General features: G+C 31.7%; 1 protein-coding gene across 1 annotated transcript; it reads right to left on the reverse strand.

Moving 5' to 3' along the window:
• Nucleotides 1-6,827: 6,827 nt before the first annotated feature.
• LOC146139053 (kelch-like protein 12) lies at nt 6,828-12,016 on the reverse strand. The gene is made up of 10 exons (XM_083391597.1): nt 11,923-12,016; nt 11,579-11,699; nt 10,532-10,685; nt 9,962-10,179; nt 9,565-9,714; nt 9,230-9,326; nt 9,074-9,162; nt 8,401-8,599; nt 7,675-7,818; nt 6,828-6,907 (listed from the first exon to the last, which is right to left on the reverse strand). The coding sequence occupies exons 1-10, from the start codon at nt 11,985-11,987 to the stop codon at nt 6,828-6,830; spliced, it is 1,317 nt and encodes a 438-aa protein (XP_083247723.1). The 5' UTR covers nt 11,988-12,016.
• Between the last annotated feature and the right edge of the window lie 1,147 nt (nt 12,017-13,163).

The raw sequence follows: 13,163 nt of genomic DNA on the forward strand, positions 1-13,163 counted from the left end.
GAATATCAAAGCCAGCTAATACAGAAGTATAATTGGAAGCATGTTGAGCGTTCCGAGCAAATCTTAAAATAATGGCTGAATGTTGAAGTTAGATGTATAATGAATATTAAAGCCCATACAGAAGTAGGAAGCATTTTGAAGGTTTCCAATAACTCTTAAGATAATGGATGGAGGTTGTAGCTAGACCAGGGGTTCTTAAACTTTTTTTACCGCGGACCCCTAAAATTTTCTTTTATCACACGTGGACCACTGAAGGCCGAAAAATACGTCACAGTACAAATAGACTTCACCAACTTGCTGATTTTGGTCCAAAAATGTGAAAGTGAAATGGAGTCTAACTACATTTAGTTCAAAACCTTTTTATTTTTAAATAAATTATTTTCTTTGATAAATTGATTACCGCTTAAATATACACTAATGTTTCAATTAGACCTTCATGGACCCCCTAGAACTAGTTTACGGACCCCCAAGGGGTCCATGGAACCCAGTTTAAGAACCCCTGACCTAGACGAAGAATAACTATATAGAAGTAGGAAGCATTTTTAAGTGTTTGCCTTATAAAAATGCATCTAGTTCTTGCGCAGGAAAGCAAATAAACCTTACCCATGCTTTTAAGTTCCATCTCAAGTTGCTTCATGTCTTCATCTCTATAAACAAGAATAAATAATTTAGTAAGTTCATAGCAATATGTATCTATGTAACTAGTATCTTACCAAGCGTTATTAAAGACAGGATTACTTTTGGTAAGACACCTATTAAGATCTGTGGTGCATGAGGCACAATACATTTCAAGGTGAAAATTTTGAAAATTCTTAATTCCCATTGAGGTCTTTAAAAAAATATACGTTCAACTCAAGTACTTTGCAAAATCTAAGTAAAAAAATAACAAAACCAAGCACTTCATTAGTCATTAAACTCATTAAAAAAACTTGATTTAATTATATTTAGGACAAAACATTACTTTTAAAATCTAAGAAAACGTTTAATTTCTTTAAAACTCCAAAAAAGTCTTATTTGAGGTTCCGATTTAATTCTTATCACTTTTTAAACCTAAACCGATGTTTTCCTTACGCGGATGTCAAGAATGACGTAATAACTTACGTCATTTCCTGTGTTTCGTCACCGCGATGACGTCGCGCTCTTCGTCTTTTGACCCATCGTTTAATCCCCTTCACAAGCCCCTTTATTGCCCCCCCAATCAACCTAAAGAAACCCTCACTCTCATCGATGGCCGCCAGTAGTACGCATAACGTCAGGAGCACAGCGATTCGCATGCTTGACTGATTCTAAAGGTTCAAGTGAAAAAATCTGAAAAGTAGCTTCAGTAATTAGGCGGATAAGTTTTTGAGGCTTTTTAGTGGTTCTGAACAGTTGTAGGTTATTTGGCTGTTTCTTATCAGTTATTCTGTAGAATAAATATCAAAGCCCATATAGAAAAATATGTAGGCCCTATGTGAGATGGAAAAAAGTTATTTAATAATTAAAGTTAAATTTTAACTTTTGGAAGAATTATTGCTCACACTTGCATATTTTGTAGTTTCAGAAAAAACGAAAAGTCGTAAATAAAAGGTTTTGTTAAAACTTTTTTAAGTGAACAGTGAATTTCCAACAATATCTTAGTAAATTGAAGGTCAAAACTTGGGTTCATTAGCAAAAGTCTAAATTCGTCTTTTAAAATGCGTAGCGAAAATTTTCATAAATTTGTTAATTTGAATGAAAAACATAAAACCACGGTTGTACAATGGTTCTAGGCGCAAGAGACGCCACAAAATCCTCTCTGCTTTCCATTTATATACACACAAGAGCTTTATTGTTTCTCGTCACCTCGTTTAACCTCTTTGCTTCCACTCTAAAACTTCCGCATTGGTTTCATAGTTTGAAGGGTTAAAATGCCACACTATTCAAAAGGGTCAATAACTACCATTCCTATCGAAACAAACACAATATAATTGTATATCCTATTACTTCAAGAAAAGTCCACACTAGCTATTGATATTTATATAATAAATCCATTTTTAAAACAATCATTGGAAGGATTATGGCTAAAGATATATACCAGGACAATACGCTTGGCCCCGTTAAAGAAAATGCGAAGAATCGTTAAACTATGGTTTAGAATTATAGAGGGTCATACATTTTCATACTTAAGGGGTGAAACAATGTTAACCGCTGTGTGATCTTTACATTATGCTAATTATGGAACCGAAGTAAGTTAAAGAATGAGTAGAGTGGATTTAGATCAGTGGTTCCCGAACTTTTTGGCTCGCGGCACACTAAAAAAATTTCACGGCACACTTTTAACAGAACAACAATAGAATAATTTTACGGTAGCCGTTAACACACGACAAACTATATAAAAATGTCTTAAAACTATTAAAATTGTAACGAATAGTGCGTATTTCGAGCTAAAATGCTTGCGTGTGTATGCCTATTTGTAATACAAATACCGGCACTATGTTTTCCGATATTACAAAAAGTTTCGCGGCACACTTGACAATCTCTCGAGGCACACTTGAGTGCAGCGGCACACAGTTTGGGAAATACTAGTATACATAATCGATTCATTCTTCAAAACTTTCGATGTTCAGTGGGTGAATGTAGTTTCCATATTGAATGGGTGAAACAAAGTTGTTGAACGTTAAGTGATCTTAATAGACGCATTATTGAACAGAAGTAATTAAGTTAAAGAACGCGTACATGTATTTAGATATTGGGTTAACCTTCAAAACATTTGCATGATCAATGAGTGAATGTATAGTTTTCATATTAAATAGGTGAAACAAAGTTGTTGACCGATGTGTGATCTTAACAGGCACCTTTTTAAAAATAACTAAGTTAAAAAATGCTTAAAATATATTTAGGTTGTGTATTAAACTTCGATTTGAATGTGGAGTGAGTAAATGTGTTCAACAAAGTTGTTTACCTCTGTATAATCTTAATACATAATTTTCATTAATAAAACTTTAAGTTTAAATGTTTATATTTATGATGTTCGTATTTATTCACTTGCTTAGAGGGGAGACCATTGTTGCGTCATACCTACAATAGTATGACAACATCGTAAATGAAGAACGACCGAGTTTTGGAATGTATAATCGAGAAGAGATAGCAATAATATTGTGACGTTGCGGTGCCGCCAATAAACGAGCAACTTTAAAGACGAAATTAACTTTTTCTAGTAAAAAAGTAAATGAAATAGCGAAAAGCTGACGTTGCTGAATATAACTGGGCCGAAATATTAATAACAGTTTTTATTAAACCTATAAGTTTCAATTAAGCAAAATTAAACATTTTTTTAAAATACCGATATTTTTTTATATTTCGTTTATCAGCCTTACCTTAATTTGTTAGTTAATGCTCATACTTCAACATGAAACAAATGTTTGTGTTCACACTTCAGTGTTGCTTCCTAAGTGTCAAGTTTTCAACAAACGGATGCAGCTGCAATGATCCACCAACATTATTATCGATAGTGAGTTGCGCCTTCAATAAGAAGCAAAAATTAATAACATTTAAGCATATGTTAAAAAAGTACACATGTTTAAATGGTATTTTATCGAGTAAACACAAAACAAGGTCAGAAAGCGAAGTGGTCGATCAAGTTTGTTTTAAAACGCAATGCAATCTCCCCATCTTTTAATTTCTTGATTATCTTGTGGTATCAACAAATGTTTTGTCATAAAAAAACCCATTCTCCAAAAATCCATAGCAATACACTGTTTTACCAGCAGGAATTAGGGTAAAACTTATCAAATTTTACCAAAAGTATTAAAAACACACATTTCGTAGTACACCGGGAGTCTTTAAAGGATATAAACGAAATCTGTTTACAAAATTTTCCTTGAAAATTAAAATTATTTAACATATCAAGTTGAAAAAAAGATTAGTACCCCATATTGCTTTTTTTTAAATAATAATTGAAATTCCGTTTTTGGCTTAAAATCTGGTTAAAATAACGTTTATGCTTTTCTTGAGAAACTACCTATCATAAAAGTAACAGTGAAAAATGATAAAAGCAACACTAAAAAATGTCAGCTTTTCTCAAAAAGTCAGTCAACTGTTTATTATCCAAAGAATTACAAAGTTTACAGATGAAGAACCAAATAAAGCTAAAGGTAGTAATCTAGTAAAAATATGTTGAAGAAATATCAAATAATATATACAGAAATAATAACATTGTTTTAAAGTTCCAATAGAACAAAGTGCATTATTGACGTCATAATATTCAAGTAAAGCAATAAACAAATCTCGAAGGTGCAGAAAGAAGTGAAATTGTGTGAACTTGTCTATTCACCTTAGAACAGTGGTTCTTAACCTATTTGCAGCCGCGCCCACTATGGTAAATTTCCTATGCTTTGCGGCCCCCTACGAAATGTAATTCGGCTTTTTTAACAACGTGAAAATAGTTAAGTTTATTGTGTCGGTCTAAAAAAATTGAGTTTTATTTTGTTTAATTGGCAAAACTCTAGTTCAGGAGGCTTTTGGCATTGGACACACAACAAATTACTCGAGCTGATTTGACAAACTAGTTGTGAGGGCATGGACTCCACAGTGGTAAGGCTGTGATGTCGAGCGCAAACATAAACATTGCATTATCGTGTTTCAAAAGGTGTGACGACACACAATTCAACGGCAATATTGCAAAACCATTATCGATTCGCGCAAAAATGAGAACCCCTGTTGCTGGCCTGTTATCATATATAAAATATGAATAAAAAATAGTTCGAAAGGGGAATACCTTTTATCGTTTATAAACCTTCGATAATAGACAGAAAACTTGCAATGACCTTCAAAAGTGTAAAAGAAAATAGCCGCGCCAAGCGCGAAATTTTTTGTTCCAATGTTGAAGTTGACAAAAAACAGAGTTTATATAGCTGTAGAAGTGGTGCTTAACCCAAACGAAACCATTAAAATTATAGCAAAACATTTAAATATTGAAGTAGAGCTCGCGCCCCCCTAATAATTGCTTGGCGCCCCCCTCCGGTTAAGAACCGCTGTTTTAGAATGATAAAGAAAGAACAAATAAGAGAAAACAGCGGGTAAATAATTGTAGTAAACAGCGTTTAGGAAATAGTAATAATACAGACACAAGCAGAAAAATAAAAACACATTTAAAATTAACTTCAAACGGATAAACACCTATGTTAAAAACTCTAGTAAAAATGCTATATCATAATCAAGCAAAGAAAACATTTACTTTTACAACGGTGTTTATTACGTTTTTTCTATTTTATGAAATGTTGACTACAAGTAATGCACAAGACAATAACATATTGTTTTCTACATTTCAACTTACTGATTACACTTTTGATTTGGATAATATACTATAACACGAAATTGTCTTAATCACCTGAAATCTTTGTTTTAACTAACGAAGCAGCACAGCAAAAGTTTTCCATTTTCCAAATTAATTCATTGTTTAAACTGAGAATATGAGATATCTAATTAAGCTTGTTTTTATTGAGTTATATGCTTCGTTATATTTTAAAGTTTTATTTTTAGCATAATTGCATTTTCTGGAAGGCGAATTCGGTTGATAAAATTAAATAAAGGCCTTATACAAAAGCACTCCATTTCAAATCCGTTACTATAATACATACGTAGATTGAACAAGGATTAGAAGCATGTCATAACTTAGTAGAACAACATTAAAACGGTGAAGTAAGCAACTTGCTTTCAAAGCAAAAAGAATTCCACTTTCGCTGCAATTGGCCTTAAAAGTATTAAAAGAAAGAATCAACATTTGGTAAGAATATCAAAGCCCATACAGAAGTGGGAAGCAATTTGAACGTTTCGATCAAATCTTAGCATAATGGCTGAAAGTTGTAGTTGGACGTAGAATGAATATCACAGCCGATAAATAAGTAAGCAGCATTTCTAAAGTTTCGAATAAATCTTTATTCATTTTCAATATAGTGAGAAGGCACTGATTCTAAGTGTATACTGTAGAAAACATTTTTTTCAGCAGTTTATATAAACTTAGAAATCAGATATTTGAAAACGAAATCTATATTGAAAATAAACAAAGATTTATTCGAAATGATAAACATGCTGTTTACTCCAACCTTTCACCATTATGTTCCAAAGTTACGACATAATCTTGTACGTTGCTATGTTTTTCCATTATTTGCTCAATTATTGCTTTTATATCGTTTTTGGAAACTTTAAACGTTAACTCGGAAGAAAAAAATACACTTTTTAATTTATTGCAACGTTTTTAAAACACACTTGTTTGTTTCCACTCACCATTTTCACTCTTCCAAGTCAGAGAAGACACATCGAATTGTAGGCAGCCGCAATCATGCCTTTAAACCAAATAAAAGAAGCTATATTTGAAACGTTTTGTGTAATTTCGTTAATATTACGGAACAATTAAAACGCTGAAAACCACTTACGTGTCGCTAAATAGTATAATATTATCTCTGTAGTAAACCGCTGACGCGAAACGTCTATATAAATTCGTGGGCGAAACCAACTTTGTCCAAACCCCACCCGAGCCCATCACTTCACACTGGTCTGCTACTCGACCTGCACCACCTAACATCATAGAATAGAAAAACAACATGGAGAATGCATGAACCCTTATGTTTTATACGTGGCTTCTAGTTTTAGTATTTAATATACATACAACGCTCGATCAATATTAAAGGTGGGTTTAAAAATATGAGCCTACATTTTCTATTTCATAAGAATGCCCAGTGATAGATAGTATTGATATTATCATAACACGCCAATTATTTCAGAGATTTCAGCTATAATTTGACACGCAGTGGAAAAAGGTGAATTTTGTCAGAAAATAGAAAATGACAATTTAAAGCTAAATCAAATTATTTTTTTGCAATTGAGTCTTCATATTTAACCATAGCAAAGGCGTAAGTTGGAATCGGATCAGGCGGTGGTATTTTTTCTACAAAATAACACGTATCTCAATAAAATTTATGGTACACTGCTAATGAGCAAGTCGTGTTTCTAATAAGTTTGCGCGATTGATTAGATAAAGTAACTCATCAATAAACTGTTGATGCAATGGATTGTCTCAATATGATCTTCAGGAAAAATTATTGCAACGTTTTGCCGGGAAAACATTTTTACAATTGAAAGCAACTAAGGGTATTAAGCAATCAATTATGAATAATTCCTTAAAAATGTAATGTTAAATATATTTATTGGATTAAAACAAATTTCCATCTATGTTTACCAAAGACGTAGATTTTTCCAAAAGCTGTAGCAGCTCCAAAATCATTTCTTGCCGTTAAAAGCTTCAATACTTGCAGTATTCGCTAAAAATAAAATCTATTTTCACATTATTTAAAAAATCCTTTAGAATAAAAAAATACTCGCTAGTAGTTCTACTAACTAAATAAAGCAAAATTAATATTTTAAGCTAGTTTGTACATGTTTAGACTTACTACATGTTTTCCTGATAAACTTAAGCTGGTTTCATAACATACTTTTAAATCATTTGACATTTTTACCTGCGCTTATTAAATTGTTGGTACCGGTACTTAAGATTTTTCCTCCCAATATGTAAATTATGCCTGTGAATAAATTACAATCAAATGACATTAAACACATCATTCGTAAAAGATAACCACAGCAGAGTGTGCAACTTTAATCATATATATCTATATATATATAAATTATAAATATCCCAACAACAGCATTTACACAAACCTTCAAAGATGACAATAGAAGCACAGGATCTTGCTTTTCTTAAATCCATCCCAGGAACAGCCACGTTATCTTTTGCATTTGTTCTCTCAGTTTGAGCAACAAAGTTAAGATTCCCAACTTCTCCTCCGAAAATGTAAACCTCATCTGAAGGGTTTTCAAAAAAAAAATTATGGATTAAAAGAAAAGCATATAGTGGTTCAGGTTTACAAATCAAACTTAAATATAATAGTCATAGATATATAAACTATTGCTACCAGGCATAGTATTTAAATAAAAAACAGCTGCTCTGGTAGCAACCTATTCAAGTTGCCTTCATCACTAAACACTCGTACAATGAATGGAAAACACACCTTGGCGAAGGCGACTTGAATAGGCTGCCAAAACATTGGTAAAGAATTATAACTATCAGAGGAGCTGTTTTTTTTATTTATAATAGCCATAGATGTTTGTTTTCTCCAAATTAAAAAAATTAATCGCTTTTATCTGGAAATAGTTTTCTTAAACTGTGAGATATTTTAGCCCAAATAATGAGGCAATATTATAAAAAATATACAATGTGACCAGTGATTGAAAATAAATACTAAAATAAATACTGAAATAAATACTGGGCTAAAAAAACGAAAATCACTTAGTTCAAAAAAATGAATCTATTTTATTCCAAAAAGAGTATCATCAATTGAATAAATCAAAATCTTTCTAACTACTATAATTAGTAAAAAAACCTACCTTTCCAAAATATCGCAGCTGCTTTAAATCGAGGAAACTTTAATTCATTTCCTCTGAACCATTCTGTGCCATTATAACGAAACGTAGACTTCAAAGCCACGCTAGTTTGATTGGTTCCTTTGCATCCACCACAAAAATAAACATCATTTTCTCTCACAGCAACTGCATATGTATGGAGATCTGGTATTGCCATTAATTCCTAAAAACAAAATAGATTTAAGTTTTTTTTTAGTTTTGGTAATCACAAAAAAAGTCGCAAAGACCTGCTTTAAGACAATTTTTTTATTCTCGACTGTAGTTACATAAAGAGATTTTATTTTAAAGGACCATTGGACAAATTTGAGAAACCTTTTTTGTTTCTTAAACACTTTTATTGTGTGTGTGCACATTACAAACAAAAAAAAATAAAAAGTGTAATAGAAAAAGTACTAAAAATGAAAATCACGATTAAAGTTAAAGTTTATGGTGTTTTTAAATGATCTCAAAAAAACTCACAGGTTTAAAAATATATCATTAGTACTGCTTAAAATATGCAAAGACACATTTTGCTATGGTTAAACCTGGTACAGTGGTACTGTAGTAAATAAAAGCAAGAACAACTATGATGAACAAAAGTTAGGTCTTAAACATGTAAACCTTAAAAGAGTATTATTATTTTACCAATTGTTCTTACATGAAGAGGAATCGGTGTTACAACTTCTGTTTGTGCGTTCAGCAAATCAACTGTAGCTTTATGGACAGCAACAATATTTATGCCTGTAGCTAAATAAATCACAAGAGATAAGGTTGTGTGTATTTACTATGAAAATATTTATTAACACTAAAATACCTCGGTTAGTTTGTGATTTAAACATGAAAGGCTGAAAATGAAAGTGAAAAGCATCATCAACAAAGTCTCTGCATTCAACATTGTTTCTCACAAGCTCCTATGACAAAAACACTTTTAGACTAATAAATCGTTTGAAAATATAATGGCTTGAGGCTGTAGTTAGACGTAATAAGAATATCAAAGCCCATACAGAAGTAGGTAGCATTTTGGACGTTTCGAATAAATATTCAAATAATGGCTGAAGAAACATGATATGTTGTATGCTACTTATATGAATGGAGTTTTCGAAGATAGTTTTATATTTTACAATACAGCAGCAAAAGTTTTTTTCAAACCTCATTTTTTATTTCGTTTGTCAAACATTCCTGGGAAACATGTTGTAACCTTATGAGAGAGAAAAGTTTGGGAAAATATTCTTGTCGAACTTCTGGGTCTTTGTTAATCCATTTTAACATCGCATGAAAAACATCATCTTCAGTTCTTGGCTGAAAACAATGTTGTTTTAAATATATGTTTGCCAGTGGAAACATCTAATTGCAAAATGATAAGAAAATTAAGCTTAAATGTTTTACGAAAAAATACAAAGAAAATTTGAGGTAATTTTATTATTTAGAAGTATTAAAAATTAATATATTTTTTATGTATCATTAAAATAGTTCTTTTTAATGTGGCATATTGTTAGCGAGGTAAAAATCAAAAATGTAATTCTAATTGATAAAAACCAAAATTTACCTTCAAATCATCAGATGACAGAAAGTCTGTGATGTCTTCATTTGCCAGATCAAGAAATTTTTGCTGTTTATACAACTTCTGGAAGTTTGACAAAATATATTTCTTTGTGGCTTGCTTTAGAAGAGTCAACGAGTATGTCTTGCTTATTTCCAATAACTCAACAAAAGTTGTTTCGTTCACTTTATAAACCAACATTTCGTCTATTGCTTGAAGCAAGTCTGAGGATAAAAACAATCTAAATGAACTTCAACATTTAAAGTGAACCTGCATCTACACCCTATACCATCATGGTATAGCAGTAAGTTATTTTACTAAGATACCTGGCACTTCAAAATTAATTTTATAGGTAAATTTTTTTTAGTAATTAAAAACGATTGGCCTTTTAAGTTAGTAGCACATATACAAAACTACCATACTATATAGCCAATTGATCCTTAATACATTTTTTTTAAACAACCGGTAAATGAATCCAGATAACCTGTAGTTTTTTCAATCCTCACTTCACAATTTGTTTTTTGATTAGCTTATGAAAATAAAATATGAAATGTTAAAAAACAACTTCTGTCTTACTTTGTATTTGCATCATGGTGACTGCTTTAAGAATTTCAGAAACATGAATTCCATTGAGATCAATTTTACCAGTATACATAAAATCCAGTATTGTTGAGAATACATTAGAAGATATTTCCTTTAACTCAACAGAACTTGCATATTTTTCTTGCATCTAAACATTATATAATTATACTAAAACATCTACTCATAGGATAAGTTCAGCAATCAATATTTGTAAGTACAAATGCTTTTAAAATGAACTTTTTAAGGTTTCGATGAGCACTGTTTGACCTAATTGACTGTTAGCAATTTAATTGTTTAAAATTGATGATTTTTATAATAATCTATAGTGGCAAGGTAAAAAAAAATTTAACTTTAGGTTGTAGCCATATTAACTAATTTTGAAAAAGCTGCGAAAGTAGGGTATACAGTTAACATATATGGATAAATTAGATTTACATTTTTTTATATATTTTGATTTATATTTTTATATAAACATTGCATACATTGTTTATATATGCTATATATCAGTGGTTCTCAACCGCCGGTCCGCGGACCGGCACCAACTTTTCTGCCGGTCCACCAAATATATTACAATTTTATATCTCAATTGCAAAATGCAAGATGTTAAAAGCTTGTTCACCAAATTAAGAACTTCGCTAGTTCCGTAATTGGCAGCATTGTGACGTAACATAAAGTTAATGGTCTACTTTGGACTTATCGTACCTTAACAATGCTCAAGCGTTGCGCCCAACTGTTTAAAAGCTACAAGTCGTTGAAGTCTTCAACTTTAAGACCAGTTGTATGTGAAAAACTTTCGTATACCACGTATGATATAAAAAATACTGCAGAAAATTGCCAGTTAAATTGAAGTTTCCATTCTTTGCTTTTAAGTTGCATACTTTTGTCGTAATTACATTTTGGGTTGATTTTGATTTTCAAGGTCCACCGGTCTGCAAAATTTGTTTTAAAATTTCACCGGTCCGTAAGCTAAAAAAGGTTGAGAACCACTGCTATATATGTTTATTATCTGTGGGTTTACTAAGTAGATCCTATTGTATTTACGTTGGTTTCAAACATGGCTGTGAAATAATCGCTGCTCGCCACCAAAACAACTCTGTGAGCTGGAAATTCATCTTCTCCAACTATAATTGTGATGTCACACAATGATTTATCCTTCTGAAGCCTGGAAATTTAACAAAAAAGTAGAAACTAAATAAAAAGTGTGAATTAGGGCATCATTTGGTAACGAACACCTTTAAAAATGTCATTAAATACTGTTTATATGGTTGATATTTGTCTATTTTGATTTTATTTGCAAAAAATAAAATATGTAAGAAAAACATTACATGCCAAATGTTTTCTATTTGTTTATTATTTGCAAGGTTCCTAAATTTATAAAACTTTACCTGTTTAGCTTTTCGAAACATGTTTCAGCATGCTGACTTACATTTAATGGCTCAAGGTAATCCATCAAAAACTCTTAAACATACACTATTACACTATAACAAAAAATAATCACAAGTTCACTAGTTAGCCCAATTATTTATGACACATTGCTTTAATAGATCTTAAATAAAATTCAACCAACCAAACAAAATTAACAAAAAATCTATTTACTTTGTTAGCTGTGTAAATAATCCCAGGAGGATCTATAGGCTATTTGACCGAATCGCCCTTTGACGGTTGCACCCGCTAGTGAATGACAATTCAAACTAACTTACTTTACAACCTGGAATTCTGTAATAGAATTTCCTCGCAAATAAGAAGTACATTCTTGTACTGTGCCACCAAAGCGTTGAAACAAACATAGGTGGCGCTGGTCTAGAATCCTACCACAATTATTAAATCAACGCACAATATTTGGGTTAGGGTGCGAGTTAGCATTTATGTGTTGATGGGTCAAATGTTAGGCGCTCTCTCACTATTGTACGTGAAAAGTTGTGCAAAAAAAAATAATAATAATACTGCATACCACAACGCATCATGTTTGGGTTAGGGTTAGCGTTTGGGTGAGGGTGGGTCAAGTAATATTATGTTTATTATTAATAATAACTTGACCCACCCTCAACCAAACGCTAACCCGCACCCTAACCCAAACAATATGTGTTGTGGTATGCGGCATTTTAAGAAAAAAAATTTTTATTAATTTTTACGTACAATAGTGAAAGAGCGCCAAATGTTATTATATTTATTATTTATTAACAATACTTGACCAACCCTAACCAAAACGCTAACCCGCATCCTAACCAAAATAACAGGGCTTGTGGTAGGATTCTAGACGAGCGCCCAAAAGTATTTTACCAAGTTTAAGGTATATTTCTTGAATCTGTGTAAACAAAATTAAAAAGCTCCTAACACAACAGTTAACTATCTGTTAACAAATTCAATCAAACAAAATGTGGAAATTAAGAAAAAAAATAAAACCTTTGACAAATTTCTTTGGAGCAAGCTATTCACCCAGACACCAAAGTAGTTTAAATCGACATATAATCACTAACGGGTGCAAGCGTAAAATAGCGATCCGGTCAAATAGCTACTTCCCGTTTCTTTTCTGTGTGGGAAATAAGGGGAAGTACCTATAAGCTGCACTACAACAGCACTATGGGTATCTCCCTAATATTTAGTGGCGCGGTAACTAAAATGGGTG

Source organism: Ascidiella aspersa, chromosome 6, assembly GCF_963924565.1.
Source record: "Ascidiella aspersa chromosome 6, kaAscAspe10.2, whole genome shotgun sequence".
Lineage (NCBI taxonomy): Eukaryota > Metazoa > Chordata > Ascidiacea > Phlebobranchia > Ascidiidae > Ascidiella > Ascidiella aspersa.

Bases quoted from the DNA above. Each gene is read 5' to 3' on its own strand.
- LOC146139053 (XM_083391597.1), bottom strand. From the start codon at position 11,987: ATGGATTACCTTGAGCCATTAAATGTAAGTCAGCATGCTGAAACATGT. The intron at 11,700-11,922 runs GTAAAGTTTTAT...TTAAATTTCCAG, and splicing joins TGTTTCGAAAAGCTAAACAG to GCTTCAGAAGGATAAATCAT. The intron at 6,908-7,674 runs GTTTGTGTAAAT...GTTATTTTGTAG, and splicing joins TTCTATTGTCATCTTTGAAG to AAAAAATACCACCGCCTGAT.